Source organism: Pan troglodytes, chromosome 13 (genome assembly GCF_028858775.2).
Source record: "Pan troglodytes isolate AG18354 chromosome 13, NHGRI_mPanTro3-v2.0_pri, whole genome shotgun sequence".
NCBI classification, from domain to species: Eukaryota; Metazoa; Chordata; class Mammalia; order Primates; family Hominidae; genus Pan; species Pan troglodytes.
In genome coordinates this window covers 93,402,899-93,427,494 of record NC_072411.2, presented here as the reverse complement: position 1 = coordinate 93,427,494, position 24,596 = coordinate 93,402,899, and the positions used below count along the sequence as shown (strand labels likewise).

The 24,596-nt window shown below is 38.8% G+C and overlaps 1 protein-coding gene across 7 annotated transcripts in view; it reads right to left on the bottom strand.

Moving 5' to 3' along the window:
- The window catches only part of MYO1B (myosin IB), a 178,960-nt gene that overhangs the window by 64,403 nt on the left and 89,961 nt on the right, over positions 1-24,596 (bottom strand). For all 7 annotated transcript variants that reach the window (XM_003309371.7, XM_009443899.5, XM_009443898.5 and 4 more), the window contains exons 5-7: positions 16,742-16,846; positions 12,340-12,386; positions 8,397-8,460 (exon numbers count right to left, since the gene is read on the bottom strand). In XM_003309371.7, the coding sequence (XP_003309419.1) occupies positions 8,397-8,460; positions 12,340-12,386; positions 16,742-16,846 (216 nt within the window). The remainder of the gene's footprint in view (positions 1-8,396; positions 8,461-12,339; positions 12,387-16,741; positions 16,847-24,596) is intronic.

Below are 24,596 nucleotides of genomic sequence, written 5' to 3'. Positions count from 1 at the left end.
ACACCTTCAAAGAGCCCGTGACAACACTACACTGTGCAACAGCAACACACTGGCCAGTCTAATGTTTGGCACCTTTTGAATAAACGCTCATAGACATTGCAGAGTGTAGAAATGGCAATGACTGTAAGATTCAGCAGATAACAACCACCAAGTTCAAGAATAATATTCACTTATGCACGATGTGAAAAGGAATGCTGGCCAAGTGTACTTTGTAAACTGCACACACTGATATGATCAGTGATTACTCTCATATTCCAATGTGAAACATGATACTAGGTGAGTTTAAAAGGAAAGGTGCAAAGGGAAAATAGAAAGAGAACTTTCCCTGACCTTTCGCTATGCGTTCAGTGCTTTTCATTTTTTATCATATTCAACCCTGAACACCTTCCCTGAGGTTGGTTTTATAATCCCTATTTTACAAATGAGAAAATGAGGCTCGCATCCCAGTCTTGGTAAGCAATAGAGCCAGAATTCAAAGCTCTGGGTGACTAGGTATCATGCTTACAGTCTTTATAATTTTCCAGCCAAAAAAAAGCAATGTCCTTAAACACTTGGAAATGCTGTACTTTGTATAAATACATGAATTCGCTTAAGCAACTCAATCACACAAGATGAGGAATCTTTCATTACAAAGCAGTTGAAGGTTTTACCACTTAAAATGCTTACTCTATTACCCTAGAGCCTCCCATTTCAATTTCTTTATGACTTTTCTCATAAGTCACAAGCTTCCAGGTAGAAAAGTAATCAGGGAAAATGTTTGCCCCCAAATTTACTCTTGCTTAAGACCATTCCTTATTGGTTTTCTTCCCCTAAATGTGCATGCACCAACATAATCTAACAGCTTGAAGCCATACCAAATAATTACTCAAAGTAGAGAACATAAATTCAATTCACTATAGGGATTCACCACCTGACCATTTTAATTTACTTAAATGCGCCCCTGAATTAAGTCAAAGCAGAACACTGGCATGGCCTTCTCTTCTGCCTTAGGTACTTCTACCACCACCAATTGAGCCTCTGCTAACAAGACTTAGTAAAGAAGAGTTATTATTAGACACTGGATATTTAGTACAGAAGAGATATTCCAGATATTCTAATGCAGCTACATCCTCCTCACAAGATACAAATTTGTTTATATTAAATTTAGCATAAATTTCCATTTTAAGGTAAGAGATAAACATATTAAGCCACTCTAGTGGGGAAGTTAAGGGGGCAGGGACAAAGAAACAATGAATCAGAACTTGCCCCCCTGCCCCACTGCGCTGCCGCCACCCAACTATCGACACGGAGCCTGGCCGTTATGTAGGGGCTTTCCTAGCTCGACTCATTAACAGCTAGTCCACAACACGTATAAGTGCCTGTGCATGTCAGAGACAGCCTCCCCAAGGCACAAGGTGTGAAAGAAATAGTCTAAGACTGCACCTGCTGGAGGATGAAGTTTTTTGACAAATAAATAAAAAGACATGTATTGGTCGGGAAGAAAAAAAAAATCACATCACATACTTTGGGATGTAACAGAGAAAGGATTAGATAGTATGATAAAAGCTTCATTATTTTATGTATACTCTCCTCTCCTGGAAAAAGAAGTGGTCCAAATTCTTGATTAAGGCTAATTACGAAAAAATCAGCTTTGTCTTGTGAGGTGAGAAAGACAATGAAAGCTTGACTGAAAGGCTATCACTCAAACTGACTGCTCGCAGAGACCCTGTGCCTCCTCTCCAGTTGCTCCAACACTAATATTATGAAAAAAGCATCTCAGTCGCATTTAGGTTCTTTCAATGAATTTGTGCCTCTTCAGTAAAGCAAAAGGATACATTAAACAACAAGCACATGCCAGTGCATAAAGTAGATAATTGAAAGTTCGTTCATGAATGTATCTGAATCTAAAATTCTAGACCCAATCCTGAAATAAAATTAATGAAATATCTGGTCCTTACTATCTTGATTTACTACCCTAATAAACACCAATTAATGAATGAATAAATTAATTCATTAATCTGAGGTTTAGATATATTTCAACACCTGGCTTCTTCAATATTTGTATATAGTCTCATTTCATGATAAATACAGTCTTTTTTCATGGTAAACGTATGTTTGTAAAAAGAACAACAAAGTAAAACTGAATAAAGAGAAAGCATCTACTTTCATATAAAGCCACCCATTACGAATTCACAGCATTGCTCTTTTGAAATTTCACTTGTATTGCTACAGATACTTCACAACCAATGATTGACTACTTCTGTCTTCTTCAGGAGCTTTAAAACTCAAAACTCAAAACTCAAAAAAAAAAAAAAAAGCCCAGCCTTGTATGTATTATAAATTAGGCAATGTATTCTCTTAGTTTTTGATTTGTGACCCTAAAAAGGCAGATTAAAAACAGACACTTTATATAACGAATATCTCACTACTGAGAACTGACCCATAGACAGGGAGTCTTCTATTTCACCTCAATACATATATTCCCAGAAAACTGATCAGAGATTCCTTTAGGAAGTGTTCTAACAGGCAGTTTCATGCCTTTTATTGATGACTTTCCATCAATAAAATCAAATATATGATATAAAAGGAAGAACAAAGCTGTAAATCTCAAACAATTTAAAAGAGTAAAACCACGTTCCATACAAAATGGCATGAATGCAGCACACACACAGATTAAACAATGTGCCACGAGATAGACAGCACATAAAGGTATAAGCCAATTGTGTCGTAAATTAAAAAGAAATGTGAAAAAAACAAAGCAATCCAGAGTAATCTGTTCCATCCTCCATCTCCATTGTGAGGAGGGTGGCCATTTCCTTTTGCTTTACATTTCCATGTGGAAGCATCTCCTTAGAGTAACTCCCCCAGTGTGCTGGCCCCTCACTCACTCCTCCCCAGGACAAGAAAAAATACTTTGCTGAGCAGTGAGATTTGCAGAAGGAAAGGGCCGTGCACAGAGGGCTCAGCTCTCTGGGTTCCCCACACTGTGCACACATCTGGCTCTACTCCTCAGTGCTGTAAGACAGATGGGGCAATGCACACAAGGAGAGACCAGCAGTTGCTTAGCGTTGTCAATCACTGCCTCACTACCAAAGTGCCAGAGGACTACTAACACATCTACTTGGGTGATAAACCAAAAGCCACTTTCCTCAACCTTGCCTTTAACAGTAATAAAGCCACTTCCTCTCCAGCTTGATTCTTGTGCCTATTTTACAAGTGCTTCCAAACTGGGTGAGGGAAAGGATATATTATCAATCGCACCCCTGTATCAGTTAGTTTTTGCTGCATAACAAATCACTCCAAAACTCAGCAGCTTAAAACAATACCATTTATTAGCTCATGATTGTGGGCGCCAGCTGGATATTTCTGGCCTGAGCCAGCTTGGCTCATCTCTGCTGGGCTTGCTCATGGGTTAGTTGTCTGCTGGTGACTGGCTGGCAGCCGTCTGGGCTAAGACGTCCTCACTCATATGTCTAGCAGTTCATTCCATGTGTCTCTCCTCATCCAGCAGACTAACCCAAGCTCATTCACATGATGGTGATAGTGAATTCCCAAGATCAGCAAGAGAGGACAAACTCCAATATATAAACAATCCTCAAGTATCTGGTTGTGCTGTAGTTGCTAATTGTTCCACTGATCAAAATAAATCTCCCAGTCAAGCTTTGAATCAATGAGAGAGGGGACTAATCAAGGCTGTCGACACAGGGTGAGAAATTATTGTGCCATTTCTGGAAACAATCTATCAGACAGTGGCTGTCTAAAATAAAATGATTACAAATTATTTGACACTCTTTCGAGAGGTATGATCTGTGTCCCTGCCCCTGAAACTGTGCAAGCTGGTGCCCACTGTGACTACATAGAGTACAGCAGAAGTGACATGCCATATGCTTTCCCAGGCTACTTCAGGCTTCCTCCTCAACCTCTTGGAACACTGGTTGCCAGGATGTTACTTTCCTCTCAGAACCTAGTTGTAACACTGTGAAACACCCAAACTTCTTGTACTCTGCTACTAAGTTTGAGGTTGTAGGGGGCGGGGGGGTTGTCAGGCAGTGCAGCAAGAATAACTGGAACATAGACAAATCACAGCATTTGCCTCCATTCATAATTAGCAGAATTTCTTTTTTTCAAGCTGAACAAAGTCAGTAACAGGAGAACTCTGACTACCAATAATTTTGTTTGCCTTTCTGGGATTTAGGAAAAGTATTCATTTAGAAGTATTTTTAAATGATTAGCACAGAATATTCAGATAAAATTTTCCAATAAAGCAGAAGCTTTATTTCTCAACAAAACTCTTAACTGTACATAATTACTTTTGTGATCATTAATTCATTCAACAAATATATATATAAGGTGTTCGACATTATTATTATTATTATTATTTTTAAGACGGAGTCTTGCTCTGTCACCCAGGCTGGAACGCAGTGGTGCAATCTCGGCTCACTGCAAACTCTGCCTCCCAGTTTCAAGTGATCCTACTGCCTCAGCCTCCCGAGTGGCTGGGATTACAGGTGTGTGCCACCACACCCAGCTAATTTTTGTATTTTCAGTAGAGACGAGGTTTCACCATGTTGATCAGGCTGGTCTTGAACTCCTGACCTCGTGATCCGCCCGCCTCGGCCTCCCAAAGTGCTGGGATTACAGGCATGAGCCATGGTACCCAGCCTATGTTTGACACTATTTTAGTTGCTGGTCACTCAGCAATGAACCAGACTAAGGCTCTATCCTTACAGAGCATGTATTTGGTGAAAGGCTAGAGACAATAAACAAATAACTATAGTGAAAAAAGCAAATATTTATTGAGTGCTCACTATGTACCAGGCACTATTACAAGTGCTTTAGATACTAATACATAATTTATACCTCAGGACAACCTATGCAATCAGTCCTATTGTTATTCTCATTTCAAAGTGAAGAAATGGAGGCACAGAGAATGAAGTAATTTGCTGTCTTTTGTTTAGACACTGGAAACCACATGATAAACCAACAAGAGTTGCAAAAGTAGGCTCACGGGTATGCCCCAAATAATGGACAAGGAAAAAAGAGCCTGCCCGTATTTGCACTTACACACCTGCTGTGTCAGGTATTACACTAGACTCTTGATAAGGTAATGTGAACAAGACGACCTGTCTAGTCCATAGTTCGCTCAGGTGTATGCACATCTGAAATAATAGTTTCTTCATAGCATATATTTCTCTGTGATATTCTTCTTCTAGAAGACAGAATCCCTTGCGACTTGTACCATATGTTCTCCACTGTCTAAACTGCCACCAAATGCCTGTGATGTTAATTTTAAAAACTAGTTTCCAAAAGCTTCCAGTTCATAACACTAGATGCAAAATCCCCAAATACAAAAACATAAATGTTAGCAGACCAACAAACCTTAACAAACTAGGAGAAATATTATTTAACATCACCTAAACATTTGGATGTGCTTCTATATTTTATCTTCTCTATTGAAACAAATGTTTTACCATCTTCTATTTCAATACCTCTCTTAATGACACTAACCTCAGGGATATGTAGTTTTCAAGTGAGTCCCAGACTTAATTTGTCTCTTTTAGAAAAAGAGAGAGAAGTTACCAGGCTTTCCTTTCCACTTCCTGGGTACACAATTGGCTCAAAGGATATTGTGCCTTTTTCAAGGTAAGAGTTTTAGCCAATGACAATCTATGCTTTCACTAGGCAGCTGCTGGAAAAGGAGGCAAAATATACTTCCTACAAAATGGCAAATTTTGTCTTCTTTTCTACGCTACAAGAAGCTAACTTTTAGCTTCTTTAGTTTGGAGAGAACACCAGTTGGTTTATCCATTGCTTTAAACTCCCTTCTGCCAGAAGGCAGCAACTCCCAGTGACCACCTATGAGTCAGTTCTCTATACAGGATGAAATTTCCTGCTCTTACCACTAATGTATTCCTTTTCTCTCCAAAGCAAAGGATACTCTTAAATACCAGGGTGTTCTCACTACCACAAATTTCAATATAATTTCACTGTGGGAACAAATGGTAACAAACACCATATGAACTCCATTCATGAAGATATATTAATCTTAATTGGAAAAGAACTGAGTGTTTAATATTTATTCTCCATGGATACTGCAAGAATCAGGGGACAAGAAGACATTTGTGCTTAGAACTTAAACTTCAAAATTTAAAACTGAAGTTATTTTCTAATCCTTATAATAATAAAATCATCCTGAATTATTTTCCTAAAATCCTCAAGAGTAATATTGATTAAATCATTCCAAAATGTTCAGCTATAAGTTCTGTAATGAAAACAATAGTAAACCTACTCTCATTTTTAAAAAGTGTTTTATTAATTTTATAGCTAGAGTTAATTTGTCTTGTAAAAAGAAAGCACTAAAGGCTCATGAATATCATTCAGAATAAATATTAATCATTCCTTAAAATGGTGATCTTAAAACTGAGGCAAACCACTAGCTGGATAGCTCTGATCAGCTGCCATATATTGTAAAAAGAGTTTTCCTAACAAGTTTGGCAGGGGTTATAATCACTTGCCTTTGGTTACATCGTATGTGGTTTGCATGAGTACTTTTACTCCCATATTTTGTGTATGAAATCATTTAACGTAAGTAGCACTATCCCATTCAACTTCAATTCATATTAAAACTTTCTCTTCAAGGCATTTCTCTAATAATTAAACATTCTTATAAATATGGACAATCCCAACACATGGCATACAAAAGTGTGTAGGTGGGCAAACTAAAATGGAAACTTATTTATTTATTTATTTATTTTTGAGATGGGGTCTCACTCTGTCACCCAGGTTGGAGCGCAGTGGCTCAATCTTGGCTCACTGTAACCTCCAGCTCCCAGGCTCAAGTGATTTTCCTAAGTCAATCTCCTGAGCTGGAACCACAGGCATGCGCCATCACATCCGGCTAACTTTTCTATTTTTGGTAGAGACGAGGGGTTTCACATGTTGGCCAGGCTGGTCTCAAACTGATGAGCTCAGGTGATCCCCCTGCCTCAGCCTCCCAAAGTGCTGGGATTACAGGCATGAGCCATTGCGCCCAGCCAGAAGTTAAGTTATTTAAGAACTACAGAATGCTGGAAATGGGAAGAACCATGGAATTCATCCAATTCAATCCTATCATTTTAAAGATGAGAAACCTCTAGCCCTAGATGGTTACTCTCTGAATCATGATTTAAATTTTTTTTTTTTTAAATCGGCTGCATAGTTTGACCAAATTACTAAATAATAATTTTCAAATGGTATTCTTCTGCTAGGGCTAGTCAGGAAGATCTCAGTGGCATCTGAGAGTGCCAGGATTCTGGGCTACCCATCTCCTCTTCAACCAGATCAGGTCTCATTTTACCCCGGTACCTTCTTTGGGGTTCAGCATAACATTTCCTTTGAAGACGAAACGCCACTGTTATAAGAAAAATAAATGCGCACACTTTGGATACTTCAGTCAACTTTCTTTTTTTTTTTTTTTAGGTCTAAACATAAATTTTTTCATTTTAACAATCCCAATAGCACCATGGGATGGTGAGGCAGGCAAGGGCAGGAGAAGGTTCAGTTCTATGGTCCTCAAAAAACCCAGAGGACTCAGAGGATAACCAGACTGTGGCTGAGGTGCACAAAGCCCTGAGTCATCATCTTACATTTTCCAAACTAATCAACCACGAGTCAAGAGGAGCAGGGACATCAGGGTTGTGCTGTGGGTGCCACAACTCCAAAGCACTGACAGCACTGTCATTTTTACAAGAGACATGAAAACCCTGTGTGGCACTCATACACCCACTTTAGAAAACTCTGCACCTGGGCTAGTATGAGCAGACCTCATCTGATTGTGTTTTTTTGTTGTTTTTTTTTTAACTTTTCACATTAAATATTTCACTTCCACAGTCACAAATCATGTCTAAAGAAGGTTAAAAAATCTGTTTTACCTAACAAGTGTATCACATTCCAATCACTTAAATACACTGGAAGAGAAGCAACATTTCTCAAAATAAGACTGAAGTACAGGTCTACTCCTTTTATTGAATAAATATTACTTCAAAAGTTATAATTTAAAACCAATTATTTATATTTTTTTATCATAAGCATTTTGTTAAAGAAAATAACCCTTAGAGGATCTTTTTTTCATACTGGATTGCCTTAAAGACCTATAGGATTTTAAAAAGACCTATAGAATATAAAAAACAGTAGGGCAAATATTTATTTAGCAAGCTTCTAAAAAGTTTTTCCAAGGTAAAGATGTTAAGTGATCTTTAAAAAGATTTATAAATTACATTATATTATAAAACAATCTGAAATGCAAAGCTTAAAGTCTAAATATAAAGCAAGGAAACATATTCTTATGCCTCAAAGACACAAGTATCTAAACTATTCTACTATAAATATATGTTTTAGTATTCTGAACTTCTTTACAAGGACTGAAGAAAAATACTCACAGTTACTTATTACTCCTCCTAGCGGATCGCCTTTAAAGTCAAATTCAATATCCATATATTTGCCCTGCCAAAGAAAGATTTTGTGAGTTTTCTAGTTCATCTCAAAATGTTCACTCAGTGTACTTCTTAGAGAACAGCAGACTAAGCCCTTATTTTTATACATTTGTTTAAATGTAACTAAGAAAGACACAGTTTATATAACCACGATGCAAAACAACATGCCTCCATAAATAATTCATACTAAATACCCCATTAGTTCAAAGCTAATATAACCCACTGCTAATTTAGGAACAAATCTTCTCAGCCATCATGTGACTTTTCCATTTAAGATTATCTTTCAAACTTCTGGAGGATATGTACTCAATTCAAAAATAAAAACAGAAGAAAAATAAGTTGTCTGTGTATACAGACTGGTTGGGAAGATAGTCTTTTTTTATTGGCAGAATATGTTTTAAGCCATTGCTAGGAACTTGAAACATATCAGTAAATGAATTGAAACGTTCAGAGATCTGTTTTTATATCTACTCAAATCAAATACAAGATTATGTGTTATGAACAGGTCAGAATCACACTGGCCATTATTACTTTTTTTGGCTTTTCACCCAGATTATAATAGCAATATATAACGCAGGTTCATTTTACACTTTATAGATAGTATCTTAAACACACAGAAACACACATAGAGTTTAATATTCTGATTGTTAAAGAACTGGTCTATAATTGCCTAAAGAGTAACAAGTATAACAGAGTAACTGTGACAGCTGTTTCTTGTTTGGAAAAGTGTGTGTTGATCTAATAAGTAAAGTCTTTAGTTTTGTTTCATGTCCTAAGAATTACTTTAACTCATTAATTTTCAAAATGAGGGTAAGGGAGAAGAAATACAATCACATGGAACTCAGTCAACAATGCAATTTGTGCCTTTTTATCGGCTTATGCATGCTCCTGCACCTTCTCTTTTTTCATCATCATGGGTCCTCTACCCTTTTAGGTCTGCACTTATTCATAAGGATATGTCCCTCAACCATTTCCTTAAAGCTGAAGTAGGCACAAGCGAAAGCATGGCATGGCTCCTGCCTTCAAGGAGCTTACTGTCTAGCGGGGGAATTGAGACAGGTCAACTGGATATTCCAGTCTAGGAGGATATGTCCTACAGTGGGTCCTGGTGCTATGCCAAAGAAGCGGGAACAAAGGGAGAGTAGGAAATCTGCCCCATCTTAATTGCAAAGTATCAGCAGAAGTCAGGTGGGCAAGGAGGTGGGAGACCAGGAAGGAGTAGGCATAAGAATTGGCAACCGTGAGGATGAGTGGGAAACAAGGCTGGAGAGGGAAGTTGGAGCACATGATTACTTTGAGATATTCTCGTCACACCAAAGCCATGTCCTTAAAGGCTCCTAAACAAGGATGCCATGATCAAACCTGCCTATTTACAAGATTTCCCTGGCTAGCATGGAATGAACAGGAAAGAAGCAAGAGAAGATGTAGCTGACAGGAGGTGGCTACAGTGATTAGTGGAGAAATGTTGGTGGCTTTAAGTAGAAGTAGTCAAAGAGAAAAAGTAAACAGAATTGAGAGCTACCCGGAGAGTTACAGGAACAGACCCAGGTTGGATGCAGGAGATGAGAGAGGAAAAAAAAAAGTCCAGTCATGTGGCCCAGGCCACTCAGTGTACAGGGAGGACCTCCAAGAAGGTGGGGGACCAAGGAGGCGAAGCAGCTACAAAGGAGGGAAAGAATGGTTACTCTGTCAAAGGAGTCAGAGGTTGACCATGTAAGAGGGGATCCTTTTGACAGAAGGTGGTCCCTGGCCACAGGAGGTGACAGAATCTAGAGCCTAGGTAAAAGGAGTGTACATAGACATACATATAGGTCAGGCACCAGGAAGCAGGATTAACTCAGTTTGAAGGCCTGTATGATGACGATGGTGATTTCTGTGAAGTAGGCGTAACATCATGAGCTGAGAGTAAAAAAAATAGGAGGTTTGAGGAGGGTAGAATAAACACTGGAGAGAATGGAAAAGGAAGACAACCAGGGATAAACCAACGAGTGGCCAGCCCTGAGAATTCAGTTGATAGTGGAATGACACTATTCCCGCTAAGCCACTTCCTGATTACTCGCCAAAAGCTGGGTTCTGATCATGTCACTAGTCCACTCAGAAATAACTCGTAGCTCAATATGTCAAACTACAGCTGCTGTGGTGGGGAGCGGACACTGTGAGGCATCTCCATGAGAATACTGGTTCAAAATGTGAGCTACAATGAGCAAGCATTAACTACAACATAGCAGGGTCTATCAGACTACTCAGTGAAGAGGTCAAGGAATTCATTCCAGGTTAACCAGACCAACACAGACTGGTTTGCAAGTCAAAGACATTGCAATTTCCCCAGAGTGCAAGTACATAAACCACTGTTAGGTACAGTAGTAACTTTAAATACAGTAGAGTCCTCCTATAAAATTAAAACATGGGTATATTACTAGTCAAGTCACAGACCACAAAGCAGAGAAACTGCTAAAAACTGGGCATGAAATGATTTAGCCCATAATCAGGTATTAATCTCATATCCTAATACCCATGTTATAATAGGATTTCTCTGAAGTTACTTAATAAGCCAAATCACCTGCCAAGCCTTTCACTAGATTTCAAATATCACTGAGTAGTAATAGCCTTTTAAGCAATATGGGTTTTTACATTTTTGTGATCTATAGACTAAATATATTTGCAAATATTAAATACTGTGTGTGCATGTAATTTGCAAACAGCAAAAATAAAATCTCTATCACATAAAGAAGCTTGGTCATTAGAATTACTTCTATCGCCCACACTTCACTTCTAATTCTATTTATGTAATGAGATTAGCCATGTTACCACAACAGGAAAAGGCACAGATCAAATCAGTTATAACAACTTAAGGGGCTAATCTGATGGAAAAAATTCACAGCCTTGGAATTAGGAACCTTACTTAGCCTGCCATTTTCTAAACTATCAAAACTATCTCCCTTGAAGTCACTGTCCTGCCTTAAGCACAAAATAACCTTAAGGAGGAAAGAGCCAAACGGGATCTAAAAGAAGAAGGTGGAGAAAGGTCAGGAAGGGTCTCACGTAAGGAGGCGTAAAAGATCATCAAAATTGTCCCTGGTGGCAATCAGTAAGGTATGTGAGAAGACGGTTCATTAAACAAATGATCTTTTATTATAAAAATGTATACATTAATTTCAAAACACCACCATCAGACTCAACATTTCCTGCAGCTGCATCCAGGCAGCTGTGTCTCTGTAAAGGGTAGAGGCACCCAAGAGCATGGCCCGGCTGGAGGAGCCCACTGCGTCAACATGCAAGGCACAGGCCAGGGAGTAGTGGGGTATGAGGCTGGAAAGATGGACCCTGTAGGGAGAAGTAGCATTTTCCAACTCAATCAAGCTCAAAACACCAAATAGATTTGGTTTTTATTATTCAGTTCTACTCTACAGCCCCACACTCACCCCACATGCTTGCTTTTGTTGCCAAGCCTATGGACTTTACCTCTATTAATTTTAAAATACATCCCATCCTTTCTGGACCCACTGAATAAGGGACAAGGGTTATGGTGCACCCTAACCCTAAACTTGAGACCCAGTTTATCTTTCTCTTAATTTCTGATTCTTGATTTCTAAATACCAAACTCAGATAAGCAAAGTGTTACTCTAAATAGCCTCATTTAAATTGCTTATGGGATTTTATGATAGAAGATGTCAAGAAAACATGATAAAAATTGCTTGTTACTCCAAAAAGAATTCAAAAGGAAAATTCCAGAAATCAAGAGTCCTTATAGAACTTTGTGTTTCAATAGAGATGATGTTCCTCTTATTTTAAAAATGTGTGTATTAAGAAATATTAAACATCTACTGGTTGTTTAAACATACATGAGCTAAATATTAGTGTTAACACTTATGCTTATACAAATACTTACAAATCTAGAGGAGTTGTCATTCCTTACAGTTTTGGCATTTCCAAAAGCTAGTAGGAAAGAAACAGATGTATGGTTAAAAAAATAATAATCTCAAGCAGAAAGATAAAGCAAATACAGTATTTGAAATCTATGATTTCTGGAAAATACAACTTGTAGCAATGATATTTCTGTCCAAAACTTCCATAGAAATATACTTAACAGAAGTCTTAGTAAGTTGCTAAAGCTTCCATGTCTTACAAGTTCATAGAAAAAGAGAATCATTCCTGTGACTCATGGAATTTTTTCAAGTATTACTGTAAACTTAATCTTACCTAATTCAACACCTTTTAACAGTTTTAGAGAGTAGTCAATTGAGTGACCAGGAAGCAAAGCTTCATGCTCTTCTAGGATTATCATCACTGAATAAGGTTATTTCAGAGATTACTTATTATCAAAGGCTTTATGGAACTTGAAGTTTCCAGATCATGGGGAATGGCATGTGAACCTTTAAATTGTTTAATTAATTTTAAAATAAAGCTATTTAAATATTATTAATTATATAGCTCTGGAATACAGGAAGAATAAGAGATTTGGAAACAATAGTCATTTCCAATAGGCTACAAGTGCTACATGGTTTCATCAGTTTATGCACATCAGACCTAGGTGAAACTCTCCAGACAACAAAGAAAAACAATTTGGCCCATAATGCAAAATACAAATGTTCCAATCTTAGCTGTTTCCTGGAGACAAATCCCTCACAGGACTCCCTTTTAAATGACAGCGTTTAAAAACCCCATGGCTGACGCTGGTCCAGGCACACACTGCTCTTGTTTAACACAGGGAACAGCACGGAGTCATAGGGTAAAAGGATTGTTTCACCAAGCCTGTGCATAAGATAGGAGCAAGTTAACCTGGGCCATGGTAGTAGAAGATTAAGTAGCCTAAACGTAAGTTGTATAAGTAGAGGCGATCCCTGTTTGACACTCTGGAAGCCCCACCCCGCCCATCTTTACCATTTCAAACTTTAATGTGCAAACTAACTACATGAGGATAAAGTGCAGACTCAGGTTCAATGGGTCTGGGAAGGGGCATGAGATCCTCTGTTTCTACCAAGCCTCCCACCCGCCCAGTCTGTTACTGGGATCCAGGGGCCACAAGGCAGCTAGCATGAATAATGTGGTGAACAGAAATAAACTTCTGGAATCAGAGGCTAGGCATCAAATCTCTAGAGGTCTCCATAACTTCTTCAAATTAAACAGGGAGCAGATTAGACTACTGAGTGTTCAAATGAGAACTACAGGCTAAAATCTGGTCTGACTTTTGAAAGCAGTCAAAAGTCTCTGATCAAGGAGACAGGGTGTGTGCTTACCTATGTTAACTCCAGTAATTCAGCAGCCACACTTGATGCATTATATTTTGTGTGGAGTGGCTTTTTTGTGTTTTTGATTCTTAAAAAAATAGTTGCTCAAGCTTGATTAAGACAACATTTACAAAGTCAACACAGGCAAAGTTCTTTGCCTTAGAGATGCTGCTTGGGCTGAGTATGGTTTGGTAGGTCCCTGGCAGCAAATTCTGTCTTCAGCAGAAGACGAGCTGAAATGCTATACAGAATGAAGAAATTTGCACACTAAAAATATTCAAAAAAGGATGCTTGCTGGAGAGGTTCCCATTCTTATCTCATGTCCACCACCAGTTAAAAGGCCTTCATGAATGTAACCTTGATAATGGTGTGTATTGACCTAGTTATCATGAAGACGATGACATTTCTTGTGTTTTCACAGGCTAGTCTTTTGTGGTGGGTGTGAACATGCAGGGCTGCCAAGTTAGCTAACTTGCACAGCCCCAAGTCCAACTAGAGATGTTGACGCATAAAGGACAGTTTATTGTGGCTTGAAGGTCAGGGGCAAGTGAAGGAATTGCTTCAAAGAAACTTTATTCAGGGTGCTATTTGCAAGCCATAAACCATCTTTTCATCAAACAAATCTGAGTTGCACATTACTAAACACAACCCTAAACACTACAGTCTTTTATTGTGAGCCACAGAATAAAAAGCAAGTGTTCCATTATAGAACACTTGAGACACATTCCTCAATTGGTTTTTTTAAAGTTCATTGTTCTAAATGTTCATTTACAGTAGCAGCTCCAGCTAAAAAGTAAAGCATTCCCATAAAAGATAATGCATGCCCACAGTAGACATTTCTTCTATTTCCTGCACTGGAGCCTAGTTCCAAATACCACTGAATAAAGAGCCAGATTCCAGTCACAGATGCAGGCTACAGCATTCCTCAGCATTTCTCCTTTACATCACAGCACTCTTAAAATAAGCATATGCAGAAATACAGCAAATGTATAGCACCCTAACTTAAAAGCAAAAGGCAATAAACAAAAAGTCAAATAATGGAACAATAAAATTGAGAGATATCGCTTTCCATAATAGCTTCGTTATTAAGATATTGCAATGGAGGAAAGATCAAAAACAGCATAATAGATGATTTGCCTTCATTTCTCTCTTATGCTACTAACTGGGGATACAGATGCATGGTGTGTCCTTGTAATGGTGAAACTGAAGCATGGGAAGTGTGTCTTGGGGTCACAGTGAATACTCAGTGTTCGGGAGCCTCTCTGAAAGGGCAGGAGAGGCTGAGCCTGAGTACAAACTACAACAGGGCAGGGTTTTAACCCTTCATAATGGGAAAAAACTACCCCAAAGCAGTTCTGCTTTAATCCATGTTGAATCTCATCCTTCCATGACTTTACTTCTATGACTTGGACCAAAAGTTTCCACCAAACTACTTATCTAGCCTAGAGATTCTAATCAAGGGTGGTTCTGACTCCCTAGGGGACATCTGACAATGTCTGGAGATACTTTCAACTGTAACAACTAGGGGCAGGGGTGCAACTGGCAGCTAACAGAGGTCAGAGATGCACAGGACAGGCCATCCTACAATGCACAGGACACCCTTCCACAGCAACATGTAAGCAATCCAACACTGCTGAGGCTGAGAAACCTTACTCCACCACAACAAATATGTTAAGTGACAGTAAAGACATGCTTACAATATAAAGCATTTTTTTTTTTGAGACAGAGTCTCCCTCTGTCGCTTACAATATAAAACAAGTTTTTTTTTTTTTTCTTTGTTTGTTTGAGACAGAGTCTTCCTCTGTTGCCCAGGCTGGAATGCAGTGGTGTGACCTTGGCTCACTGCAAACTCCACCTCCCAGACTCAAGCGATTCTCATGTTTCAACCTCTCAAGTAGCGGGGATTACAGGCGTGTGCCACCATGCCCAGCTAATTTTTGTATTTTTAGTAGAGAAGGCGTTTCATCACGTTGGCAAGGCTGGTCTCGAACTCCTGGCCTCAAGTGATCCACCCGCCTTGGCCTCCCAAAGAGCTGGGATTACAGGTGTGAGCCACTGTGCCCAGCCATAAAGCAGTTTAATAGCTTGCCATCAGTAGGGAAAGACTTTGATATACTGTTTCCAATGCCAAGGTAGTTCATACTGATGTTGTATGCCATTCTCCATGGCATTAAGGAAACTCGTTTCTGGTTTTGTTTTCTGATGATGTTATGGGCTGAATGCTTATCTCCCCACAAAGTTCATATGTTGAAGCCCTAACCCTCAAAAAGCTAGTATTAGGAGGTGGGGCTTGTGGGAAGGAATCAAGGTGAGATGTGGTCATGATGGGTGAGGCCCTCAAGATGGAACTGGTGGTCTTATGAGAAGAGATTCCAGAGAGCTTGCTCTCACCTCTCCCCACTCAAGCACAATGAAAAGGTCAAGTGAGCATACAGCAAGATGGCAGCCATCTACAAGCCAAGAAAAGAGGCCTCAGAATAAAATCTACCTGGACAACAGCTTGATCTTGAACTTCTAGCCTCTAGAGGTTTGAGAAAATAAGTTTCTGTTGTTTAAGCCACCTAGTCTGTGCACTTTGTTATGGCAGCCCAAGCTAAGACAGAGAACTAAATAGAGAATTTGAGCACTCTCCAGTCAGGTTTAGGCTTTCTATGACTCTGGAAAAAATGAGTCCTTAAGTGTTTCTCGGGGTGAGCCCTCATTTCTCTAACAAAAATAATCAGCCACAGGTGTTATCCTGAATAATAAAACAGCACTGCACCATCACATGCAAATGATCAGTTGATTATTTTTAATCAAAATTTAAAGAATTCAAATAAAAATTGAGTGGGGAAAAGTGACTGTTAAGTGAGGAAGCCCATTTTACATTAGTAAACTATTCTGCTAAACACTTAGGCCAAGAGGTTCTAGAACACGGCTTATTTGCTCAGCAGGTCTTGGCCTGAATCTCTTCCTTCCTCTTCCCTCCCAGAATACCTCCCAGCAGACCAGGTACTCAAAGCACCCACATAACTCAATCTACTGTTCGAGTCACACCGACTTAATGTACATAACACATCCTACCTTCCAGGACCGGGTTGGACTGTAAAAGCTGTTCTTTAACTTGATTAACTTCTGCTCCTTTTCCACAAACAGCTGCCACATAGGACATGACAAGCTTACTGGCCTCTGTGGATGAAAATAAGCCATATTAATCAATAACACAGAAATTTAAAAAATCTTTTTGGGGAGGAGGAAATGTGGGAGAAGACCCACTAACGGCATTTTCAAATGTCTTTATTCCTAGAGGAGTAAATAATGTTTTGGATACCTTTCTAAAATATTTGTGCTTTCTATTCAGTGACATGTCATTAATTCAGACATAATAAAAATTGTGCTTAAAGTTTATCACTGGGCTGTTAAAAAAACTGCTTAGTAACATGACCAACAAAATATCAGAATTATCTTCTTAAAGCAATCATTTATATATAATTATTATATTATATACTGATAAGCCACAAATAACTTGGTAACCTGGGTATCTTTACCAAACGTATTTTTAAAGTTTAAAAGACTGCTCTTCTTCAAAGATATGTTCCAAATCACAAGTTCCAAGTCGTTTGCTCGGCCAGGCACAGTGGCTCCCGCCTGTAATCCCAGCAACTTTGGGAGGCTGAGGTGGGCGGATCATGAGGTCACCAGGTTGAGACCAGCCTGGCTGATATGGTGAAACCCCGTCTCTTCTAAAATACAAAAATAAGCTGGGCATGGTGGCACGCGCCTGTAGTCCCAGCTACTTGGGAGGCTGAGGCAGAAGGAGTGCTTGAACCCGGGAGGTGGAGGTTGCAGTGAGCTGAGATCGCACCACTGCACTCCAGCCTTGGCAACAGAGCAAGACTCTGTCTCAAAAAAAAAACACCAAAAACCAAAAAACTGGTTTGCTCATAATTAGACCAAATTCATTATTCTTCAACTTAATTCAAAAACTAAGCAGCCAATGTAAGGATTTAATAACAAAAAAACGCAGCCTTTTCCAGACATGGTAGTCTTAATAGGCTTCACTAGTAACCCCGTTACTAAAGCTGCTAAAGAATAGGCCACATGAGGCAAAGGATAAAACCACCTAAAAATTTTTTAGCTCAAACTGGGGAGGTGGACTAAACATGTCTTTGGTGGTTTTATCCTTTCCCTATCAGTCCGTGTCCCCTCTCTCGGCATCTGCCTCCTAGCTTCTGATTCTTTTAACACTAAGTTTCAAGAAATGTTAATAGATATTTAAGGAAAATAAGGTCCAAAGTGGATGTGGAGCTACAGTGAGTCAGATGCAGTGAAACCACTTTCATTATCAAAAGGCTTCTCAGAGCTTTTAATATGATCGCGTGCACTGCTGAACTCTAAAAAAGGATCTAGAATGCTGTTTCCCTAATTTATTTTCTATGGAATCTGTTTTCCATTGATTGGGCTGTCCTAATTAGTTGTTCTAATGTTCCGTAACCGGGACACAGAAAATGCTTGACTATTTTATGTTGGCAGAAGAAAACATATTCCCTGGTCTGGGTAGTTAAGGTAAGGAAACCAGTCTCTCCACATCCTGCTTTGTCTCAAGTCTTTGCTCTACTGCCACTGTCAGTGGGCAGGTGAGCCTCCTCCAAGTTGGAGGGAGGGTCTCTCTGCCTACAGGTATAATGAGGCAATCTTAACTGTCTCACAGGAGACCTGCAGGTGGATTCCAGTCCCATCTCCCACCATTGGGAAAATAATACGTGAAAAATTGGAATGCCACTTTGAGCACACTGCCCAACGTGTTCCTGAGGGCTTTTGCGCAACCTAAAAGCATCAACCAATAGGAGCCACTGAAGACCAAGAATCTATGCAGGTCACATAAAGCTCTCAAGTCCTAAGATGTCTGTTTCTGGAGTACTGGCAAATACATTAAGGCGGAAGTAAACAATCTCATGGAGCACAGAACTATGGTGGGACATTAGGTGCTTCTTCAATGGTTGGAGGTAACTCTCTCCAATTTGCTTTCTGGGTAATGAAAAGGAATCCAAATAGGTTGTCTGGTCATCTGTGTGGTTGATTTCTGCTGTCTCCCTTTAAAGACTGTAACTGAGAAACAATCATCTTTCCACCTTTGCAATACCGTTCTTTCACAGGGCACTTACTGTCCACATAACACAACCACCAACATTTAAAGTTCCTCAACTACATTTTCCATTATTCTCATGGTTTAACTAGAAAAAAGCCGGTGAATTATACATAGATAATCCTGTTACACCATTCAGGCTGTCCTGAGCCATCACTTACAGACAAAGACTTTATATACTATTATATTTCATTTCACTCCTGGGGGCCACATTGCCCTCTACCCTCTAGTCCAAGGTATAGCTCTTCCCTGCTCACTTCAGGATACTTTCTAGGCTCTCTGCCTTTCAATTTCAATTCAGGTGAGGCTGCCCTCCTAGCAGGTTCCTAACATCCGGTGCTATCTAGTCTCCAGCACTGGGGCAGCTCTCTTCAATCACCCAGGCATCCAACTCTGTAGCCTGGCCTTGGAAGCAATCCCCTCCAGGCCTGCTTTCTCATGTTTCTGCTTTCTCAGTGGCATTCTTTGTTCCCCATCCCCACCTGAACTCTCACATATATTATGTATATGCTTCTTTCTTGACATAAATTTCTGGCCTATCTATCCATCGTAATACTAGGAGACTGAAAACATTTATCAGCAAAATAACTGTCTTAGACAGTGGCAAATATACAAACATACTAATGCACACACACACAAATACACACTCACATATTTTAGATGAAAAGGTAAGTTTTCTTTTAGGTAAACTGACCAAAAATATATAAAGTTTAGGTCAGGCTCTTTTGTTTATTCTGGTAATTATGGACCTTACTGTGGCCAAACTTCAAAACCTCAAAATTCAGATTCACGGCTACATTGAGTCCTCTGAAAACCTGTTCTGGTCCAGGATGAACTTAGAGGACAACTGCTTTAGCAGGGTGGTGGTGGGGGGGAAATCAACCAAGAATGAGAATCTTTTGGTGGCTACTAGAATTGATTTGACCTCTCAGAGACCTTTTTAATGGCCAGAACAAGATGGGATCAAGTTCTCTCAGGGTCAAATGTGTTTGAAAATGGCACCAGGAGCAGATCTCCTGGAATGTGGGTCAGGCTTACATCACTTGGCTGTTAAAGTATATATAAACCCATAATATCTCCTGGCATATAAAGATGGATTCATTTAAACTGAAATTAAGAATCACTTTATTAACTTTAAAACCTATTTAAGCAATTCAAATAAAATTTTTAAATATAGTTTGAGAATAAAGTTCAAGCTGTTTTAATAATTTATTTCCAAGTTGTTAAAAAATCTTCAGATTCTTAACTATTTTCAAGAATTCTACTACTGGGCTCATCTTAATAAGTCATTTTTGGAAGCTGGTATTAACAGTATTTTCTCCAAAAAAAAATCACACTATTTAAAAGAGACAACTCTTATAATTTTTTTTTCCTGACATAATACTTGACCTTTAACTCAAGTAGTTCATTACACAGGCACTACTTTAGAGAAATTAATAAACCAGTAAGGATGAATTACAAGGTCCAACATACTTTAAGGAACAGTTTTCATAATATTTCGCCACGCTGGAAACTGGAAATAATAGTTACCTCATGAGACTTTGTGCTTCATTTCCTTTTGACTCTTTGGTGCTAAAGTTCAAATAAATTTGGATCTGTATTCAAATATTTATATACTTATACAAATCAAACCTTTACATAATAACCTCTATAATGAAAAACTGCATTTCTGAGGAGAATCAAAAATGGAGTATCATCCACCATATTTCAAAGTCTGGTTTTTGAATTATGTTGACTGTTAAATACAAGAATATTGTCATTTAAAATAGACAAAATGTAACAGCATTGTTTAGAATCAATTCTTGGTTCATCATTTTCTCTAACTCATAGATACTTTATATATGTAAACTTACGTACATATATATATATGTTAGAATGTAACTTGAATCTTAAAATTCATCAACAGCTGGACTAACAAAATATATGAAGCCTCTGGGGTCAAAATCTCTTCTCATCAGAAAATGGCAGAACATTTAGGGTTAACACATATTCCTCACTAATGGACAAAGGGCCTGTTACAAAATACTTCTGGATCAGAACATCTAGATCAGAATTAATTTCTAGAAACAATGGAAAGGAAGTACAGATGACAGTTTAAATGTGTGAGGATTTTAAAGTCCTGTAAGGGTAAGAATAACTAATTGAATTCTGTATTCTCTGACACCTTGCACTGTACTGTGAATAATATGTATTATCATGTAATTATCACACAACATAGAATTATATAAATTCATATATAATAATCTTTTTAATGAAAGAAAGCATTGTGAAGTAGCGGAAGGTGAATGAGAAAGGGAAAACAATACAAGGAAAGACAATTGTGATGATGACAAAAGGATGGGAATCTCATGCCTAAGATACCTAAACCTATCTATGTTAATGGAGCAGGTTCCACATGGATTCAATCACTGCATCAAGGGAAAAAAGGCTTGAGAATAGGCAAGGATTATTGTGCACTTTTTTCACAGAGCTTCTAATAAATTTATCCAGGAGTAACAGGTCTCTATGGATAAATTCATAGATATAGGCAATATCATGTATGTCGCATATTGATCTACAGGTCATATGGCATATAGAGAGGGCCATACATTTATTCGTACACATTTATTTATCTCCTTCTTTACCTCTCTATCTCTCTAGTTAAGACACCAAAGTTTTTCTAGGAATTGAGCTTTTGTAGGTCTGGTGGTTCAGAGCCCTAGACCAGAGTTTAGGGCTAAAGAGTGAATGCCTAAATCAATGAGGCCATGTTTGTGTTCAACAAAACAAGCACTCTACAGCTTGGAGAAACCACCTTTTAGCAGTCTGGAGTCTACTGTGCTGCAAAATAACCCAGCTACCGCACATCCAAATGGATCTAACAGGCAGCAGTGAAGTGTTCCAGAGTACTAAACGCATGGGCCCTGCAATGAGAGACACAGCCTTTGCTACAAGGGAAGTCACAACTGGTGATGTTTTTATTGAAATAAGCCTGTATGTCATCCTCTTCTGAAAGAGGGCCACAAAATCTCTGATAATTTATATAAAACACACGGATGGAGAGGGGTCTTTCTCACACAGGGGAAAAACAAAACAAAAGCTCACTACATTTTGGCCTTGACTTCACTTATCTATTCTGCTTCAGTGTGGGTATTTTCAACACTGTGAAATGCTCGCCAATGTTTAGGCTACAGTAAGTCAGTGGCATCTCTGTCACTGTCCAGTTGGAGAACCACTGCAGATACATAAGGTCATTTGGGGTTTAGAACCAAAGGTCTTAATGAGCAACGCAGGCTTCATAACTCTTCTAGCAGATGGCTGAAGAGTTCCTAGAAACTGATGTAACTGTAAAATTAGAAACCAAATAATTATGTTTCCTAACGTTGGGATCATCTTCTCAGGCCCAGAGATTTACTCTGATGTCCTTGGAAAAATGTAGTTTTGATGGTTCCCTCATATTCTGCCCCCCTGCCCCCATCAGTGCTTGAAAGGTTCTCCACAAACCATCTGTATTCATCGGAGTGAGTTGTGAGTTCAATGCCTAAAAATACTTGGGCACTTTTATGAGGTCTGATGAATTTTTCATTTAGCACAGCAGTAATGAATTAAATAGCACCCCAAAGGACTCAAAAGAGTTCATGCCTCTCCCTAAGTGCCCACGTTATATAACTCCGCAGCTTAAGAGTGTCTCCAATGTGTAAGACCAATAACATCATCATCTGCCAAGGAGGGTTTATGACCCAGTTAAGTTAATTACTTCTTATAAAATAAGCCCTCTAATACTACATGGTGGTTCTATACAAACTATTAAGTAAAGACTTTTATTGAAAGGAGATATTATATGTCAAGCACACAGCACATTCCAGGCCTTCAATAAATGTTAATCATCTTCTTTCATTTATTTACTAAAACAAAATTTTTAATGAACACATGTACACAAAAACAATTTTAGTGCATAAGATGATATGACATTTCAAAATGGCCTGGCATCCCTCTTCTGCTCAAAACTGAGATGAAACCCCCACTCCAAATTCCTTGTACAACTATATACTGAAATTTCTATATTATCTTCCATCATTTTATTTTCCTGTAAGTAATCTCCATAAAACAGAGACTTTAAACAACACACATATTCTTGGCTTTACTCAATTTGATAGACTAAAGACAATTAAAACCATCATAAAATATTAAGCAGTTTTTGTACCACTGCTTTAAAAAAGAAAGAAAATAGAGTAAGTCAGCAAACCACTGTATGTCTACAGTGGACTGAGAGGTAGGAGAAGCTGTTGGGTTCTATAAGTGAAAAGGACTCAAGGGCTAGGTGCTACGAAGCATGTAGCTAAGTGGGTATTCAAAATGAACCACTCTCAGGAGCAGTATCCACCTCCCGGCTCCAGGCGTCTTAGTGATAACAGAAAGCTGAAGCACCCAAGACGATAGTTCATCACGGGGTCCAAGAAGCACAGTAGCTCAAAAACAACACAAATGCTTTGAGTGACTTCTAGGCAGTATTACTCAAAGTATGGTCCAAGGACCAGCACGACTCCAAGTTGGTCAAATCCACAGACTATTAAGTGATCTACACATGCAAGTAGGCTTTTAAAAGTTTCTGTACTAATTTGGTTGGTTGTTTTGCCTGTTGAAACTAAAAGAAAAAATTAAGGTTTAAATGCTCTATTTTGTCTATTATTTCATTTTTGTAGTAATGATGAACATGAGATTTGGAACTGGTGCTTCACCGCAGATTTGAGAAGCAATGCTCTAGGGTCTCTGTTGGACCCTCCTCCAGCCTCCTCCCTGAAGCAGCACCTAATTCTATGTACTGTAAACACAATGGCACTACCAGAGGAAAGGGTGACAAGCCCTGGGAAGTGCTGTCCATTTTCCAGCTTCTGATAAAGGGCAACAGGATCCCCAGAAGGACTAAATCCAGGGAAGATGACAAGGAGAAGAGGATTTCAAGTGGTGATTTGGGCACTGAAACCAATAGAACAAATCGTCAAGCAGAAAAATAACAAGAGAAAACTATAAAAAAGAAGAATGAACTCCATTTTACTACTAGAGTTCTACCAGAGAAATAGGGTGGTAGTTATTTTTTTTCCTAAGAAAAATGGATGCCAATCCTCTGAAACAGCGCTAGCAACCTCCACTCAGTTTTTCAGTAAGGAAGATACATGAGCCCACCAGGAGATGGAATCTGGCTCCAGGAGGAAGTAGTAGTGTTAAGAACTCTCTGAGAAGGCAGATGTCACATACTGACATAGCTAATTAGTGGACGTGCTGTCTTCTCAGAACACATGTTCCAGAGGAGATGAAGAATTGGCCAAGACCCATCAAAACAATGACCGCAACCCACTTCTGATGACTCATTTAGGAACGAATTGATACAATTAGAGTATCCTAAAAAAAAAACCATTAGTCACAAAGAAGGCTAAATAAAAAGCTAAAGAACGTAAGAATGAAAGAGGCTTAGGAATATTTTCTTTTCTTCTTCCAAATGAAAATAAAAATGAAGCAATATGAAGTGAATATGTGTGCTTGTAGATAGAGTCAAATAGGATGGGGGGAGGGGTGGGCATAGATTCAGCATCAGTACACATGCCTTCAGCAAGGAACAGAGTTTCTAACTTGCCTTGCCACCATTTTCATTTGTCAACCTAGAGACAAACAAGAAGCTGTACTGCTTCTAAGAATTAAATTCTGTTTCACCTGAAAGAACTGGTTAGTGACATGGAAGGGGTAAAAACATTTTCTCAAGATGCCCATGTCCTGTAAAGTTTCCCACAGGTTAAGAGGCAGAGACAGAGAGAGATA